Here is a 20,345-nt window from a genome sequence, read left to right on the forward strand (position 1 = left end):
AATGGAATTTTTCAAGGTTTTGTGATTCAGGTAGCTTATCATTAAGATGTAACACAATTCTGCTCTGTGTCGGTTTGCCTCAGTTTTTAAGATATAAACCTAGAAATATAAAATCCTAGAAATATACAGTCCTCTCATACTTCACCATAGACTTCATACTTTTTTTTTTCTAGTAGAAACATACTTTTTTGCAAGATCAAATAAAACAAGCACCTACTGTTCCCCGTCCAGGTTAACAAGGTGTTTTTCCTTCTCAAACACCTTAAATTGCAAAGGAAATTATCATAGCGATGTAATTGACCCATAAGCATATGCACTTTCACTTAAAAAGTTACATTTTTAAGCAGTTTTAAAAGAACCCTATTACAGCATATTTGGTCACTGAAGTTGCATACACAAAAGCTGAATACAAACCCCCACATTTTTAAACTGTCACAGCTCCATTTCTCCTTCTTTCCAAGACATATACAAAGCCCAAACTCAAACCAGCTCCATTTCATACTGTTTCTGTAATCCAGCATAGCAATTGCATCTGTATTACAAAGACAATGGGCTCCATAAATATATTCCACACGACTGCAGGAGTTCAATACTGAAAACAAGCAATTCTATAGCATAATCAGTGCAAATATTTCTGAAGCAAGATGAATAGTACTCAGACTCAAGACAGAAGTAAACATGGAACAGGGTCACATCTGGCAATAGGAGGCACTAGTCTGCCTCCATTTCTTTTTGAAGAGACAAATTTCTAGAAATGCAAAGGTCCTTCAGCAGGAGCCTACCTTCTGCAGTTATTTCCTTCCTGACTGAACTAATAAAAATATAGGGGTATTCACACTGAAATACAGTGGAGATCAGAAAGGTACAGATAAACAAGCGTGAAATCTGGGTACCTTATGTGTGACTGGAACAGAAGCATCTTGGCCACTTCTTCCTTTTCAGAACTTCTCAGGACCAGTTTTTAATAATCTTCTAATCTCATTTTTTCATCTGTCCATCCACTGCTTCCCTTTTAATTCCTTCTTTAAGCGTCTTTCGCACAATTTACCCTACTGATGTAACTTCACTTAATAAGCAGATACCAAGAACCTTCTCTCTGTCCTAATCAAGAAATAGTTTGGAAAACCAATTTAACAGCAACATTTTAAGCACTATGCAGCTTGTTGCATTGATGACAGCCACAGAAAAACTGCTACTGTAGTAAATAATTATTAGGTCTCTTTCCTAGTGACTTTTCATTATTACCAAATCAGATATAATAGAGAGCAAAACAGAAAAAAGTGTTCAGCAGTATACTGGAGATGTAGCTCAAAATTCAATCGCAGATCAGCACAGTAAGTCACTATGATTCATAGTATTTCCCTTTCAAAATCTAGTTCTAACCAAAGAACCCCATAAAACTAACACTCCTTACTACACATTGACCTCTAAGCACAAGAAAATGGCACAGTCTTTTTCTCGCCTAAAGATGTGGAACCTCTCCTGTATTTTATGTCATTGCCACATCACATTCTTTATGTCCTATACTGAAAAACCAACTATTTGTAACTTCATTCTTCAGGATGAAGTGCTACTCAGGCCTTTACTAAGTACTCATTTTACAAAGTCCTCAGGGAATTAAAATAGAAAAATATTAAACAATAAGTGATAAAACTCAGTAAATAATCAATGTTCTAAGAACTGCCATAAAATGCTAAATAAATTCTGAGAAACAGCCTCAAATATTGAATAAAACATGAAATAAAGACAAAACCACAGAACAGTTCCTTTTACACTGATTAAAACTGTTATGTCTTTTCTTATTACATTGACTATAAAACTGAAACCACCTAATTGCATATGGGAGTTCTAACTTTGGTTTTAACGTTATCAGCTTGATTAAAAATCCACTGAAAATTTACATTTCGTATCTGGGGAGCCTTAATACTTTATATCCTAGCAAAACCATTTTCAAATCAGTGATCAAAGCATGCCTATTTGTAATCAAAAACACATCTGGATTTTATGGTAGAAAAAAATGCAAGAGAAGTGCCTTTCCCCTAAGTATCTGGTTTTTATAATATTCCATCACACTAATGTGTAAAACCAGGCTTATCTTTTAAAAAGAAAATAAATAAAACCAAAATAAAATTAATTAGTCATTTGCTTATCTGTGTCAGTACCTGAATTCAATGCATCTTTAACATACAACGGCAAATTAAAGAAACTAAAGACACTTTCCAGCTGGTCAATTTTTCTGAAGATAATTACTTGCAAAACAAGTAAGAAAGAGTTCAAAACCAACTACATCTCATTACTGCAAAGGACCAGAACACTGTCATGAATGGTTTTTATCTGTAACTGTTGTCCCCATAAGTCTCAGAAACATACTGAATATTTAAAATTTCAAAAGATCATTTATCAAAATATATTTGGCTAAGTTTTGAATGTTCTTCTGTATCACACAACGATACAACAAAACCAGTTGCATATACAGAAGATGAGTTGAGAAAGGCAGAGGAGAAACTTCGCTTAGCTGCTCAGGAAGAGATGTGCCAGCATTATTACTTACACATTTTCCATTATTCCATTAGGCTGGAAATACTCATTTGATATGAACGTGTTACAGTTGAAAATGCACTGCTGATAGTGAAATTAAAGTTTCTTTTTTTCATCACATACAAAGCCAAATTTTTAGGCCTCTCAAGAAAATACAGTAGCACAAACCCATAGTAAATACTGGAATCTCTAGCACTGCACAAACCAGTTCATTCACACAACGATCAAATGAATCAGCCAGTTCATAAACGCAATCACTAGTAAAAAGAGAGCAATTTAAAATTAACTTCATGCTTTCTAAACTGCTATGGTCCTCAGCATCCATCTTTATGGTTGTCACCATCACCAGTTTCATTTGTTCTACTTGCATTTTAAAAATCACACTGAGATACAATATACTACTAGCTTAATAATCATACTTTTCAGTAAGCCTATATAGTGTTTTGATTGATATGGAACTTTGTTGCTCATGAGTTCTGCAAAAATCTCACATCAAGGATTCCAAACTCAACAATAAACTAAAACATTAATTAAAATGTTTTTCACCGTGTTGCAAAATAGTTTTCCCCATTTCAACAAACAACTGGAGAGATTACACAATACATTTTCCAGCACATCTGCATAGTCATCTCTGACTTCTGAATCTGGGTGTCTTAAAAACAACTCATTTTAACAACTGTAACTTGTAAACTAATAATAGCTTTTTTTGCAATAAAACAGATGTAACAGGTAAAGAACTCAAATTGAAACAAGTAGATTCCCAGTAACAACAGCATAATACTGAATAGCAGTAAGACTGGGCCACAACACCAGTAAATGCACAACTAGCACACAAATACAGAGGTGAAATCAGGCATATAAAATCATGGAGAAAATACTGAATAAAGGTGCTTTTCTCAAGATGTAACTCAGGATTCCTAATATTAATGCAGGGTAACAGCATACCAAATGTAATTCAAATAAACTACTTGCAGTTGAAACAGTAAACTGTTTCCAGCCAGAGTAATGTAATTGGATGAGCCGTGCTACCTTCTGTATCAGCTAGTATTAAATACAGCTTTACTGGAAATGTCTTAAGGTTTAAATCCAAAAGATAAACTCAAGAACTGCACATTAAATCACTACATAACATATATTTACCATTGTTTCTGCTTAAAAAAAGTTAAAGCAATGACAGCTATGAAAAGTGTTCTTCATATGGCAACACCGATTATGAAAGACTGCCGAAATATTAACATTAAAGCCTTCAGTAACACCTTTTTAATATGTTGCAATGTTTTACACCACATAATATAGATGATAAACCACAGGTCATACAAAGCCCAGGAGAAAACTGCACACATCAGAAAGCACGCTGTACCCCAAAAGAAGATGACCTTTTCACACATCACTGCGCATAACTTGTACTTCATTGTTAACCTGCCATGCCAACTCTTTATTCTTCTAATTTCCTCATAAAACAGAAGTTAATAGTAAGCAGAATACAGAAACTAATGCTGTTGAAGCAACTGAATGAATTGTAATTCTAAAGAGATAAAAGATTATGAATGAACGTAACATAAGAAGATAGTCTAAACAAACTAAAAATGGAGCAAGTAAATTGTTAGGAACTTCCAGCAAATGAAGATAAAAAGAAGTTGTGTTCAGGAAAAAGAAAAACAGAATCTCACGTCAAAAAATTGCTTATTGCATTAGCTTGTTTAGTGGCAGAGAATATTGAAAGATAAAGGATCCACTTTAAGCAAAGCCTCGAACCTTTTATTTATGACAGGAACACGTAGATTTTTATTCAGATTTTTCAAGTGCCCTCATAAGCTTACTACAAAATACAGTAACATCTCAAAAAAAAATTCTTGAAATGAGGTTAAACTGCATGCCACACTACTTTGAGATAATGGAAATCAACCGGAAATAAATGAAAAAAATTCCAAAGTGCTCTTGAAGAAATGCTTTAAAACTCATCACCAGAAATCAGCGATATGGAGAGCTGTAAGGCATTTCTGCTATGTACATGCAGCTGACTCAACAATTTGTGTACCTTTACAACATATAAAACATTGTTTTACATTGATTGCTTTAGGACGCATGAAGCCTGCAAGTGTTCCATCTTTCCAATTACTAGACAAAAAAAGTACAGAAGTTTAAAAATATGCACTCATTCCTCAATGTTTAAAAAACAAAATATATAACCAGAACTGAAAAGAAAGTATTCCACAACAGACATACAGTGAAATTAATTACTGAAAAGTCAACTATAACAAGTTTGAGGGTACATAGTATTGAGTATGAGGAATTAACAACCTAAGAAAGGACGGGAAGGAATGACATGATGAGAAGCTATGCTGTTTCCCTAACAGAGTAACTGGTACTAGTCTAGAAGTATTGCAGGCAACATCCAAACAACCGTCAGATTAACTTAGAGATACAGGAGCACGGTGCTCTTCCCACAAATGAACAGCAGTCAGCAAAAAGTTAAGCCTCTTTTCCAATGACCCAAGGAAGAAAGAGAGTCATGAAAGCCACAAGTTTCAGGTTTGACTTATGGTCTGATTATATCTCTATGATAAAAGTTTAAAATGCTAAGTACAAAGTACTGCAAATAGTCTATCCAGACCATAAGAAACATTTACAAGCTCTTTGTTAGAAATCCACCATCGTCAGTTTCCCAGCATCCAGCATAGATAAACTGACAGCAGTACTCCCACCTAAGGTCTGTATAAAGATGAAACGACAGCTCATCTTTCAGAATTAAAACTCAAGATTGAAAATTGTGCTTGAAGCACTGATATTCTGTTGAATCTCATTATTGAAAAAAAAGCATGAATGCTGGCCATTCAGTCCTATCACCTTCAGTTGATTACATAGTTTCTCAAAAATTGCAAGGCATTTCATACAAATGATGTCATGATGTATTTGTAACACAGCCCACCATTACAGCCTTGCAGTATAAACCAGGCAGATCATGGAAAAATGTTTTACTTAAGAACCACTAAACACAAATACCACCAGCATCTCATCTTTAAGACTTTATTTTAAACCTCTAAAAAAATTACTTCAGTTCAACTATTGAAATTTCAGTGAAACTAAATGAGTAGCATGCACAGTCTGTCACTGGTTTTGTTTGCACCTACTGAAGGTTTTAACATAGAGAGCCAGTTCCTGGTTTTACAAGACTCCAATTCCAATCCCCTGACTAGATGTTTCTTCTAGTAAAAACTTCTTAGTTACACGCAACAACCCTCTCAGGAATGCAGAAGATAAAGCTGAAACTCCTGGAATCCCACTCATATCTCTCAAGTGCTGGGCTAGTACCTGAGGAACCGCAACATTGTTCCTGGAAAGAGATAACCACTGCACTCCCTAGCACCATTACCAAAGCAAAAACGTTTCTTTTAAGAAACCCATTTTAGAAAGAAGTTGCCCTTGTTCTTAGAGAGAGGTCAGGAAAAAACTACTTAATGTTAATGGCATCTCAAACTCAGGGAGACAGTTTAAAAAAAATCTAGGTTATACAAATGAAATACTTGGGCAGGAATGAGAACAGGAAAAGGAACACAAAAGGCCTTCCAGTTTTTGCGAAACAAAGAAGCAATCAAGCTAAACCAAAACAAATAACAAGCCCTAGTTCTTAGTCTCAACCTAAAGACTTAATAGACCACCACACCTCTTGCTTCAGGAATAGAGATTTGAGTATCATACCAAAGGGCCAGGATATCTCACAAAATTGCTTGGCTTGCCTCACATGGTGACATTTCTATTTACGTTTCATGGAACTGTACAGTGTACATTCCCCTCACATCACTTGTGAAGTAGAAAAATCCCAGGCATTTGGATTTTCCTGATAAGTTACTATTTATTTTCAAGAAACTCATTTCTCCTCTTTTAAATATGTCATCTTCTTAGACAGGAGACGTAACCAGATATTCCAGTTGATTTTTTCCTCATTTTTATTACAAAATGCTGAAGAACCTTTCAACACAAGTTTATCCTTTTCTTCCTCTCCTCCAGATAAATTTGTAACACCTTCCTGACCATATTGCACAGATCTCAAATGTCATCATCTACTGTTTAGCAAATTCTCCAGATAATAAAAGCCACAGATATTAAAATAAAACTTTTAATGAGATTAATTCTAAACCATGTGAGAGTGAAGTTTTCACAATTCATAAATCCAAGTACTAATCTATGTCCTTGTTCTACTAGATCCCAGTTTATAGCAGTCAAAGCTCATAAGCCTGAAAAGAGATACCATTAAATTAAGAAATGACAAAACATCAGTAATTTTTGCTGATTTAAATAATGCTGTGCAGTAAGTATAAGCTACAGGTATAGTCAGGAAGCTCAGATGCAAAGTGGTAACTCAGGATATACTGCACAGAAACACATTGGACAGGCCAGGCAGGGTGAAAAATAGGAGACTGTCCTGTAGAGTTACCTTGAAGAATGCGTTAGTGCTGCAGTGTCACTGGAGCATCTGCAAGTCTCATCAGCTTTGCAATTACGCCCTCTCTTAAAAAAAAACCTCTGCGCTGAAAAGTTCCCAGTATACGATACTTGCTCTCAAGCACACTAATGAGTTTCACTGATCCTGTGAGACCTTTGCTCATAAAATGAACAAATATTGGTAACATTAAATATATGACAAGTACCTGCACTATTAGGATCTAACTAAAAGTAGTCTAAGGGGGATGAGGGAACCCATACCTGACTCTTGAGAACAAAATTGTTTTATCAGTCCTCATTAATGAACCCTCATGTAGTTTTCCATTTACTAATCACAAATTTGAACTTATTTTCAGACAAAAACTAACATAAAGCATGTTTCATTAAAATCCAGATAATGTGTATAATATCTTATCTGCTAGTGCACTTAATTGCTTTGTACATTTTATAAACTAGAGCTTTAACTTTTAACTTTTCTTTCACCTGAATATTCTACTTCTTTCCTGAATCTCAAATCTATCTTCTATCCTAAGGCTTGTTAACAATTTCTACATAATTTTTCGAAAATCAGGCTCTAACCATTCCCATAGCTTCAATCTTCGTCCATTCTTTAGCCATCCCATTTCTCAATTACAACAACGTCCTTTTCTCCAGTATTGGGAGATTATAATTTCACCTGCCTACGTTTCTTGAGTGTCATCTCTCCCTGCCTCTTTGCATCCTTCTCTATTGCATCAAACATGAGCCTCTAACCTCACTTTCGAGGGCACCGCTGGCTGTTTCCAGCTCTCCTACCTCATTATACCAAAGGCTTACTGTTTGCTTTTCATGCGACTCCGACACTCCCTTGTACATTTCAACAAGTATTTCCTGCATTCTCTTGGGTTGCTTATGTGCTAATCCCCTGCAAACATGACCAAGGTTCACCCCATTGCTACCCTTTGCTTGCAAGGCTTACCAAAAGAAACAGTTTAAGGTGCTACAGTTGAGATCACTGCCCCTCATGCTGAAGAATACTTGGGTTTGCACAGTTCCCTCATTTGGCGTGACCAGTAAATGACCCATCTTCTGCTGGAATTGAAAGTTAAGGGAATTGGGGATGGCCTTTGTACCCTGTGTTTGTGTAGAAGGCAGCACAACACAAGCCCACTGTGTGACTAATGGTTCTAGGCCCTGAAGAAATACAAACATAATAAAATACACTCCAACTATTGATTACGGATGTCAAATACCCTAAATATTCCTCTAATTGTGATTGACTTCATATAAATAGGGGGGAAATGCAGGACAATTAGATGTCAAACAGCTACAACAGAAATAATTTATTCACTTACTATAGAAAAAATTGTGTTGGGCACTAGAAACGTTACCATTTCCTCTACTGCAGAGAAAGCCACAAATATTGTTTTCAATTGTTTTCCTACTCACAGTCACAAGAAAGTCCTATGCCACCTAGCACAAATGCTTATTTGAAAACATTGTTAGAGTAAAACATTATTTACCGTCTTTGAAAGTCATGAAGCATCTAGGAGAAAAACAAAGCGTACAAGAATCACACCACACATTCAGAGAAAACCCCCTCTATTACTCTGCCAACCAGAATTTACAAAGTGAGGTTTTCACATCCACATGAGTTGGGCACCCATCATTAAACGGATTCAGCAATCAAATGCTGTCTTTCCAAAGGGTTTACAAAGCAGATAAAGATCCAAAAGGCACACCCATCTTCATCGCTTCACTCACATCTGCTTCCCCCAAGTGTGCCAAAACTAAGGCTGCCTCAATTCTCCAGTGCAACTGCTGTGATATTTCAGAAGTTCTTCAGTATTTAAACAACACTCCAAACTCCAATAAAGGAGACGTCATTTCATTGCACAATGCTGAAAACATATTTACTTAATACGGAACTACAAAAAAGCATCTTGTACTATTTCTTGTGTACCAGCTAATGAGAAGTGATCTGCAGGGTACCTGCCTTCTGAACAAATACTTGTAAGCATTATATAAATAGATACCATGATAAAATGGTAAACTTTCCTGTTAGTATACAGTAGATTTTACCCATTCGAGTGAGGTTTTAAATACTTACTTCAAGTGGATCAAAGAGAAAGAGGACAAGTTATTGGAATTTACTGCTTTTTGTGTTTTACTAACATTTTAAAACACTATATTGCACTTACACATTAAAGAATGTTGAAGGAATGTTGAAGTATTCAACAAATGCAGCTACTGTTGCAATATTAACTTGATTTTTTAAAAAAATTTTTAAAAAATTAAAACTCCACTTTATTCCAATTTTACAACACAACTAGCAGAGACAACAAATAAGCATGCTTGCCCAAGACCACACAAGAGTTGCACAGTAAAGCCCAACAAAAATTCAGGTCTTCCAATCTTAGCTTTTTAGCTCACTGTAAGGCTGCACTTCTCCTTTGAAAGATGTAAAAAGTAACAAAACTATGTACAAACATATAAACTACAATGCCAGAAAGCAGTTCTAGCAGTCTACTCCCCTTTTAATTGTAAATGACAGTTTTAACTAAAGAAAAAAAAATCAAGGAAAAGTTATTAACGAATCTCACATGTAACTATTTCAAAATTTCAATACTATTGAAATAACAGAAAAATATACACCCCTGAAATTAAGCCCTTTCTTGTTCTTGTCACCCAGCAGGAAAGACAATACTGCTGCCACTCTCCTCTTAGAATAGAAATTCTAGTGGAGAAAAATCAGCAACCCAGACTAACAAATTTATTGCAGATAATTCCATAAACAAAGTCAGCGTAGAGGGTCAGCATTTTAATGAAAACCAGAGGGTTTTCATTAGTATAATACTTCTTTTTTTTCCTTCTCCTCCCATCCAGCTGAAGCACTGACATGCATCTGAAGACGAACCTCTAAGCTTTCTGCCAAGAGAGCACTGGGACTGGGGTACGTAAACTCACTAGGGGCAAAATGAAACAAGCTGATTGGAATCTCAGCTTTCACTGAACAATTTGTTCACCAACACAAGGGAAGAGCTGAACATATCTGGACTTTGGGGAATTCTTTTTCTACCAAGAAGAATTCAAACTGCTGAAAAAGTATGCACATGTGTGCTACGAACAATGAAAACTAATCTGAAATGTGTTAAAGAACCTCTCCTCTGAAAAAAAAAAAAAACCTGTGTTACTCAATCAAGCTTTATCAAGCACGCTAAAAAAACTGCTCTGCAAATGTAAGGACTGAAGTATTTAACTACTGTATCAATAATAGAGGGTCTCACTCGGAACAATTCAGTATAAGAGTTAATTTAAATGCACAAATGAACTTTTAGACACTTTTAGACTTCTTTCAACATGTCTATAGCATCACTGACAACCCTACAGAAGCATTAACACAAACCTCCTGTCTTCCAGTATTTACTTGTGAACTGTTGAAAGCACAAATCATGCCTACTTGGACACTCCTCACTAAGAACAGAAACCTGAAGACATTGACAACAGACTGTTCTCTACATATGTTTTTCTCCATCTCAAATTCTGATGGATTTGTCGTTCCAAAGGATCGTTATCTTGACAGGTACACTTTTTAGAGAAATCCTCTGCTTGGCTGACATGCAAGATCTTGCAATCTCAAACAAACTCCTGCTATTCTCACTCAGGAAATCAAACTGCCAGCTGCAGCATTTACAACCTTTTTATAGGCAACTCTCAGACTTCGTTCTATGAATAAGGATGCTACATACATTTTTCAAAAGATGGAAATATTTTTCCAGCATTCAACATCTCCGGATTAGTAAAGTCACATGTATGTTTGTACAAACTTCCTTGAAGAGCATCTACATTTCCCAGTACATACACAAGTGGAGCCATAAATAAAAACAGATGCCATTTTAATAGATATCAGGTGACAAACATTTTTCAAAACTGAAAAAATACTTTCTAAACATGGGCACAAACACTTCTGCATTCTTAAATTATGTCCAACATCAAACCCAAACTGATAAAGTCTCAAGACAATGACTCACACCCCTTCCTGGAAAAATCAGTAAAAGGTCAGATGTTTACGAACCAGACAATTGCTGGAAAAATACAGACAAACATTATTTCTAACTAAAACTCAATACAATTGTTTTCATTCCAAAGCCTGAAGTAACTACACATTCAATAATCAACTATTTCATCCTTACATAACTTTCCATTTGGAAATCTCAGAGGTCTTTGCAAGGATGAGAAAAGCTGCACGATACCCCTTGTAAAAGACTGTAACCTTGCAGAGGTTAAACGTTCTGTCAAGGATCTCACCCATGACAGAGGACATGCACAGCCATCCCATGCATCTGGAAAACTCTAATTTCATACTTTAGCCACAATACACATTCCTTGCACGCATCTGCAGACCACAAAAGCAAGAACACTAAATGAGAAGAGAATCGATAGAGTACGGCTTGCAATCTTTGGGTTACGTTGAAAGAGAAATCTGGCAAAAAAAGAAAAAATAAATAAAATCGGGGTTTCATCTCACGAACACCTATGTATTAAATAAAATACTGCCTTTTACACAGTATATGCTAGCACACTGAAAAAGAAGCTTATGAAAAATTAAGATTCAGAAGTACAGAAGAATTTCCATATGAGATATGGTTTGATATTTAGAATTATTTTCAATGCATTTTTAACTTTTTTAAAAGCCAATTTAATAGCATTAACAATGCTAGTGACTACATAAACACAGTCATATTAATGGGAGAGGAAGGTTTCTCCGTGTCAAAGTGCTTTGAAAAAGATTTTTATCTGAAAAAAATCAAATTTTCTAATCTAGTGAACAAAAGTATGAGAAATTATTACAACAGAAACACGTTTAGCTACTTTCTGAAGTCAACTTTTTCATATTTACATTCTGTGGATATTTTCCATATAATTAAATTTGGCAACTTTCAAGATTAGACAACGCCACACAATTTACTTTCTACTACAAAAAGAGAATACATTATTTTAAAACAAGATGGAAACAATGTCTGAAACAATGATCGAAAGCATAAGAAAAATTTTAACAGCTTTTGAAGAACTGATGCAACTGAAAATTATTTAATATTTTAGTAAATAAAATTTGAGTTCAGGCACAGAATGAATTTTGTTTAAGGAAAGATTAAAAAGAGCTCATCGCCAAACAGACTTTGATCTTTCTTTGGTCAAAAGTAACTCATTTCTAAAACAGTACTCTACAGTGCCAGTGGTTTCTTAATTATAAAAGATAATGTGCTTCTGGCCCCAAGAAGCTCACAATAATAGTATCATTAAATCTTCTATAGTCTTTTTTTTTTAATCATAAAATCTCATCCCAAAAGCCCTCAGCAAAACTTCTGCTTTAAATATTTATCAAGAGGTGAGAAACAGATGGCTAGACTGGTTTCACAGACTGAAAATGTTCTGACATGGTATTCAAACTCTTTTTCTGAAAACTGCTATTAAAGGGTTCACAGAGGTTCAAAGCACAAAACGTGCACCAAAAGTTGAAAAACATCCTGATTTTTTTAAAGAGACAGCACAAACTCTAATTAATTTCCAAGGAAGCCACTTCAGAGTGTCAATCACACAGTTTCACTTGCTTCCACTCATTAAGCCAAGAACTTCATTATCAACCATCCTCCAGTCTCCAAAGCTCAGTAAGCCTTTAGCGTCTAAGCAAACGCACTACATATTCAATTGAAGTGAACAAAATCCAAGACGATAATAACCAGACACAATTTGTTAAAAATCCTATCTTATTAATAATGTTATTTGTAGACTTTATGTCCATCACAAAAAGAACTCCAGATGTACAGAAACACACACACTGAAGAGATGCTTATGCTAAATAGATTCTTTAACATATCAGAATCCATAATTTTTATTTCTAAATATTTCAAGTTACTAAAAAAAAAAAAAAATCGTTCCATTGATCTATTCTATTGCCTCAGATATTGCAGTACAGTTTAACAGAAGTCAGAAAAGGGCACATTAAGCAAGTATGCAAGTCTGCCCAGCACTTCAACGCACAAACCCTCTTACTGCTCATGAGGTGAAGAGAAGCACACTGCATTTGAAAAAAGCATTTTTAAAAAAGCTAAAACTCTGAAAAGTGTATCCAAATAAACAGCAACAATTTTCTCTTACTAATGAAGCACAGCAATGCTATTTTGCAATTATGTGCCCCTTTCATCAGATTATTATTGTTTTACAAACATGACCTAGAAAAAGGTTAAATATTACAGATAGGAAAATTTAGCACACAACAGTCAAATTCTCAGAAAATATAATTTCAACTGGATTACAGAAGGCTAGACTTCCCAGTTCTCACTACTCTGTTCTAATCATTAAGAGAATATTATCGTGCAAGACAGTTCACTGCACACCATAAGGAATATGCTGCAGAGCGAACACAAAGATAAATGCACTAATGAAAATAAAAGTATTTGTGGAATAATACTTTCAAAATTGATCGAAATTTTTTGTTGTCATAAAAAAGCATACAAAAGGGAACACATTTCACAAAGCATAGAAAACACTGTAGAGTGAAACAGTTCTAATGACAGAATGGCTTAAATCAATCAACATTTATTTTACTATTATTAATTCACATTATGTCATACAATGTTATCGAAGGAAATACGTTCATAATTGGAAGCAGTAACACAACACAGAGCATGCTGTTCAGCTGAGACATACTGAAAAGCACAAAGGGCCTCTAACTATTTCACCTTACCCAAGACCACCTACATTTTGGCCAATGCACATCCACTTCAGAGAATGGTGGTATACTGACAAAAATAGTTGCTTGAAAAACAAAAAGCCTCATAATCCATAAACAGAAATAGCAGCTACAGAATTTAAAGAATTAGAAAATACTGGCCCAAAGAAAATCTTTCCCTTGATATGTCCCTGACATAACCATTTAATAAATAAGAGTAGCATATGCATTGCTTCAATACCAGAACAGCCATATTTAATAAGTACCACATAAATACCAGACATGAGTTGTTTTACTAATCTCATCGGTTTTCTTCTGGCTCCTTATTTGTCTGTAAATTCATCCATGCACACCTTTTACTCCAACAGAAATTGCATAAAGACTCCAGCGAAAAAATCAGAACTGTGAATCAGCGCAAAATACCAATAAATCGGCATGAAGATATACAATTTGAGAAGGCAGGATTAAGAAGATATTAAAACATCTGATAGAAAATCATCAGATTTGCCTCAGTGAATCAGCAAAGCCTACACACATTTTGCAAATATTCTGAAAAACTATAATCTAGATACCAGTCTTAATCCTGTAAAATGCCACTTTATGACCACAGGTGCAAGCACTAATGGGAGAGAGCTTTGGGCTCAATGAGGTCTCCAGAAAACCTGTGCAGAACAGCTCCCAACAGCTCGAGCTTCTCCACAGGTGAGTGGGCTGCCCAGGGGGCTTGGGCTGCCCTTGGAACACAGAACAGTGAAGGAAAAGTTCCAGTAGAACACAAACACATCTAATAGTTTATTTACTCCTTCTTCGGTGCCCTGTCTTTGAAGTTCTACAAATACTGGTTTTTCCTTGTGTTTTTAACCTAGGTTTAAGCTAATTTTTAATGAATTTGATTTTGTGCCAGACTTTTTAAAAATATTCTTTGCCCAACACAAGTTGTTAAAACAAGTAAATGTTCAATACTCTTTTTGATCAATAAGAATATTTTTCCAACTAAGAAAACTGCTTGCTTTATAACCATAATAGATTTCTTAAGTATGATTAGATTCAACAGAAAAAGTAACCCAAGTAAAAACTGATATTGTCTGAGTCTAGTTGTATAGTTATGAACAGACCATTTTATGCAGTTACCTCATTAGTGTAGAGTTTCAGGTATCTTCTGATATCACACAAAAAGTATATTAAATTTTGCTGAAATAAGAGTGTTGCAGCAAAACTTTCAGCTTAAAATTCTGATATTATTTCTTCAAGGTAACACATAAGAATTATTGAATTAGGAGAAAAAAACCAACATACAGTTGGTCTAGACAAAATTTAGCTAGTTTCATGACACTACCAATAAAATGTCTTCATTAAAAGGAAGTCTCATGTCAAAATCCACCTGTTTGTATATATTTCTTAAGCACACGGGAGGATAAACACCTTCTTACAAAACTGAATACAAGATAGACTACCAAACATTAACTCTCATTTATAAGCTGAACAAATAAAAGAGGCTACCAAAATGAACAGAGATGAGGAAGCTAAAACTCTCTTTTCTAAAGCAATACACACTTAAATGCTTACAGAAAAAAATTCAGCGCTCACCTAAAATGAAAACCCCCACTCTTCCAAAACACTGACATACAACCCCTCATCTGAAGTATGTACAAGCATGAGCTACAAAGACACACTTCTGCTGCCAAGAAAAATCATGGCTTTTGCTTATTCCTTACTGCTAATATTAAAAGTTTTATATTTCAGTTTTGTTACAGCAGTGCTGTCAGAACTTCACAACTGTACTTTACCTGAATTCTAATCACACCTATAAATCCTAGTTAAGTACAAGGTACTGTACAAAACACTAAAGCAACCCCCAAATATCTTGAACTCAGGCTTCTCCAAATGGCACACCTGATGCAATGCTATCACATTTTCATTTTGCATAGCCAGACACGACTTATTCAGGTGGCTTCAGGAGCTTCCCCGGCCCAAGTGCTACACAGCACCCACATCCCATTGCAATGCCCCCCCAGCTCACTCGGGCAACCAGCCGTCTGGCTGCTGAGCAGATCTTTGCTCCTCTAAAGGCTAATAGTCCTGTACTAGAAACTACTGATAATGGAATTTAAGTCAAATTAAAAAAAAAAAAAAAAATGAGTGTAAGGTGAGAGCTCCTCAATAGCCTTTAAGTTACACTGTTTAGCTTTCTGTAAATTTTCTTCTGAGTGTAAGTGTCTGTGTTTCACAGCGTTTGGTCTTTAAAAGCAAATAAAGGGCAGGCAGCATTTAAATCGGGCACGTTAAACCCTCCTTGGAACTACAATTTTTTTTGCTTAGGCTTTCCCACGATCGGTGTCAGCTCCAGCTATAGCTGCTGCAGCAGTAGGAAATCTGACAGAAAATTAAAGCTCGCACAGCTGCCTGCGCGCAGACATCACTGTGCTCCCTCGGGAGAAGCCCCTTCCCTTCCTCGCCGCCCTCGGCACAGCCGAGAAACCGGCGGAGGACGAGTGGAGGTTTAGGATCCAACGCGACACAGGCGCACAGACACTGTCCCCTTGCTGCCAATTCTTCGTATTTAAAAAAAAAAAAAAAATACAATGCCGTATTAGCCAATGTTCCATGGTACTTTCAGAGACGGGGCTATATAATAGCTGCTCCCAATTAGGGGCGACAGCTCCAGGCGCTTTACTCGTCAGAGCAGTCCGGTGGTTTTCGGGTGAGGAGCAGCTCCGGGACCGCCCGGCACCGCCGCCCACGGGGTGCCCGGTGCGGGCCGCGGCCGCTGCCCCTGCCCGAGCCGCGCCGGGACCCCGCCCCACGCCACCTCCAGGCAGGCCGCCGGCCCCAGCCGCCTCGCACCGAGAGCCCTCCCTCCTTTCGCCTCACGGAATGGCGGCGGGGGGGGGCGGCGGGCGCACAAAGAAGCCCGACCTGCCGCGACCGTTACCGGGCGAGGCGCCCCGCGCCCCCCCCCCCCCCCCCCCAATCCCCGGTGAGCGCCATGGCCGCGCGGGCGGCGCGCGCCCACACCCCGGACGAGGCGCTCCCGCCCCGCCGCCCCGCCCCAGCTCCCCCTCCCCAACGCGCACGCCGCCCCCCGCCGCCGCTCCCAGCGCCTCGCCCCCCGCCACGGCCCCCCCCGGCCCCCCTGCCCGCCACCCGCCACCCCAACGCCGAACAAAGCGCCTCGGCGGCCGCCTCAGCTCCGGCCGCTCCGCGCCTCCCCCGGGGAAGCCGCCTCAGCAGACAAGGGAAGGCGGCGAATCCCAGACACAATGAGAGGCGAGCCGGGACTCACCCACAGCTCCGTGCCCCAGCTCATGGCTGCTCCGCGGGCAGCGCCGGCTCCAGCAGAGGCGACGGCGAGGACTAAGGGTCGGGCGGCGGCCGGAGAAGGGGTCCCGCCGGGAAGCGCCGGTGCGCTCGGTCACTGGGGAGAGGCAGCGGGCGGCCGCGAACGACGTCGCTCCGGCTCCGGCTCCGCCTGGCTCGGGGAGGGGGAGCCGCGGAGGAGACTGGGAGAGGGGCGGGCCCGGCTGGGGCGGCGGGGGTCGGGCCGGGGTGAGGCCGCCGCACAGCGGGAGGGAGGCAGGCCGGGCGCCGAGCTGCCCGCCGGGCAGCCCCGCGGAGGTTGGGTGCCGGCCGCCCTGCGCGGCGCCACACGCACCCCGGAGCCTCCAGCTGCGGCAGGGCGGCGGGCTGCCACGGCCTGAGGCCGCTCCCGTTGCCGGCTGCCTCGTCACTCATTGCCGAGGAGGAGGGGGCGCCTGGCGGGAGGAGGCGACGAGGCCCCGGGTCTTTGTATCGCGCCCGGCTGCGAGGCCTCCTGGGCTCCCCCGGGAAGCGCTGACTCACGGCCGGGACAGGCGGCGGTCCCGCCGGCCCGAGGCTCGCGCCGCCTCACCTGCCGCCATGGCGCCGGAGACAAACGGGAGTGATGGTCGGCTCTTGGGGGGGGTTTGGTTTGGCCCCACCAAAAAATAGTAAACGCGAGGCTGGCATCTGAGGAAAAATAAGCGATTTTTGATGGAGGAGTTGGATTCATATTTTAATAGTTGAATTACCATATCAGAGAGTTTCCTCAGCAGTTAGGAAAGGAGGGATGTTAAATCCTTGTCAAAGATTATATTTTCCACCAAGGTGCCTGTTTTGAAGCTACTAATAGAAAGCAAAGGCTTTGAAAGCCACCAGAATTAGAATCCTCTCTCAGGGCATCGATTTCTTCATTTTCCTCTCATTTTTACTTAAAACCATTTTTATAGACTGCAATAAAAACTCAGTGAAAAGACTGCTGTTCTGTGTCTATATCATGAAACAAAAATTACTTCAATCACTTTTTCATTTCCAAGTCACCTTTCAGGTAATGTGCCTTTGCACCACGCCTAATCTGGGTTTAGTTCTATTTTCCATATGAAAGGAAAATCCAAGCTCTCCTGGGTCTATATGAAATTATTGTATTAGAAGAATATTAATATCAGTATTTATCAAAATAAGCAGATGAGATCATATCAACGATGTAATTTCTGGAGTGAAATGTTTAAGCTGGTCACGTTACACAGGAAATGGATTTGGTCTGTGGGGTTCCACAGAATGAATAATTGTGCCACATGCCATGGTGGCCTACATTTGCATTTTAGCAAGCCAGTGGTCACATAACCCCCAAATTTTAGACTCCAAAGATTAAATTCCACACTTGGGCACACTTCAATTGAACTCTGACACAATAACTCAGTTTGTAGATTGCATACATTACTGAAAATATTAATCAAGCAGAATACATGTTGAGGATTTGGGTAATGAAGCAGAAATAAATTGTAAAAATTATGAATAAATATGTATTTGGATTCACTCAACTTACATGCCTTTCAGGATTAGGAAAAAAACATTTCCATCACTCTAAACTTCAACTTTTTGCTTAGCTACCAATTCATCACATACCTTTATACAATTCTTCAAAAAATATGGTCAGATGATATAATGAGATAACCTGGTTCAAAACATAACTAAGTAAAAATTAAAATAATTTGTTCATTTGATATGCTTTTCAATGTATCTTTTTAAAATGAATACTTGTGCTCTAAGTTGCTACGAATGTCATCATTTTAAAGAGGGATTTAAAAATCTTTGATCATGCATTAATCCATATTCTACTGTATCCTAACCAAGGTTTATAATTGCACCCAATGATCAGGGCACCTTTGGGTTTGGATGCCTGATTTGGCACATTTTTTTTAAAAAGCATATTTTTGAGAAACAAATGTACACTGAACCTTTAAACACGGGGAAGGAGAGTCCTGACTATTTAAGTGAATTAGGAATTTGCTGATGGCTTCAGGAGAGCCAGGATTATTCACTTTCCGATCATTTCAGGAAAATTGTTTCAGCTTAGATATCTAAAAATGAACCCTAAAAAAAACCCAAAACCCAAAAACTTTTGAGTTAAAAATTTCAACCTTAGAAGACCCAATGGAGTATTGAAAATTAATCTACTGGAAAATGGATCATAAATTATGGATCTATGGATCCAGAAGCTTTGAAAGTCAGGCACTTACTTGGCACTCCAATTTGAAATACTGGCCTTTCATTGCATGAAACATACATTAAGAGAGTATTAAAGTGTAATATGTATATTTGTGGTTGATTGATTCATACCTGAACCCTCAGGTTCTTCTACTTAACTCTAAGAATTAACTAAATACTCCTATTTCTGCAAAATGTGCAAGACCAACATTCTAAACATATCGGGATTTGTTTTCAATTCAGAGCACTATAGCAAAATCAAATGTTTTATGATGATCTCTAGTCATTTTAGGAGAAGGAAACTGCAGCCTATACCTCTCTTCAATGTCTTCATAGAAGACTTGGACTCAGGACTTGAGGGAATACTACGTAAGTTTGCCAATGACACTAAATTGGGAGGAGCTGTTGATGCTCTCAAGCACAGAGAGGCCCTGCAGAGGGATCTGGACAAATTGGAGAACTGGGCAATCACCAACCGCATGAAGTTTAACAAGGGCAAGTGCCGGATTTTGCACCTGGGACACGGCAACCCTGGCCGTACATACAGACTGGGGGACGAGATGCTGGAAAGCAGCTCTGTGGAGAGAGATCTGGGGGTTCTGGTCGATGGCAAGTTGAACATGAGCCAACAGTGGCCCTGGCAGCCACAAGGACAACCGTGTCCTGGGTGCATCCAGCACAGCATCGCCAGCCGGGCAGGGAGGGGATTGTCCCGCTCTGCTCTGCACTGGGGCGGCCTCACCTGGAGCTCTGTGTGCAGGGCTGGGTACCACAGGATAAAAAAGATATTAAGCTACTAGAGAGTGTCCAGAAGAGGGCTATGAAGTTGGTGAAGGGTTTGGAGGGGAAGCCGTATGAGGAGCAGCCAAAGTCACTTGGTTTGTTCAAGCCTGGAGGAGACTGAGGGGAAACCTCATGGCGGCTACAGCTTCCTCACAAGGGGAGGAGGAAGGACAGGCACCGATATCTTCTCTCTGGCGATCAATGACATCAGTCAAGGGAATGTCAGGAAGATGTGCCAGAGGAGGTTCAGGTTGGACATTAGGAAAGGTTCTTCACCCAGAGGGTGCTGGAGCACTGGAACAGGCTCCCCAGGGAGGTGTCACAGCCCCAAGCCTGACCGTGTTCAAGAGACTGGACAATGTCC

At 39.0% G+C, this 20,345-nt stretch overlaps 1 protein-coding gene across 4 annotated transcripts in view; it reads right to left on the reverse strand.

The window, feature by feature from the left end:
• The window catches only part of FNBP1L (formin binding protein 1 like), a 61,821-nt gene that overhangs the window by 40,300 nt on the left and 1,176 nt on the right, over positions 1-20,345 (reverse strand). For 3 of the 4 annotated variants that reach the window (XM_065657750.1, XM_065657749.1, XM_065657752.1), the window contains exon 1: positions 16,977-17,178. The exons of the other annotated variant lie outside the window; for it this stretch is intronic. In XM_065657750.1, the coding sequence (XP_065513822.1) occupies positions 16,977-17,000 (24 nt within the window). In that variant the 5' untranslated portion in view covers positions 17,001-17,178. Of the gene's footprint in view, positions 1-16,976; positions 17,179-20,345 lie in introns of those variants that run through there. 4 annotated transcript variants of the gene reach the window in all.

Source organism: Caloenas nicobarica, chromosome Z (genome assembly GCF_036013445.1).
Source record: "Caloenas nicobarica isolate bCalNic1 chromosome Z, bCalNic1.hap1, whole genome shotgun sequence".
Taxonomy (NCBI): Eukaryota; Metazoa; Chordata; class Aves; order Columbiformes; family Columbidae; genus Caloenas; species Caloenas nicobarica.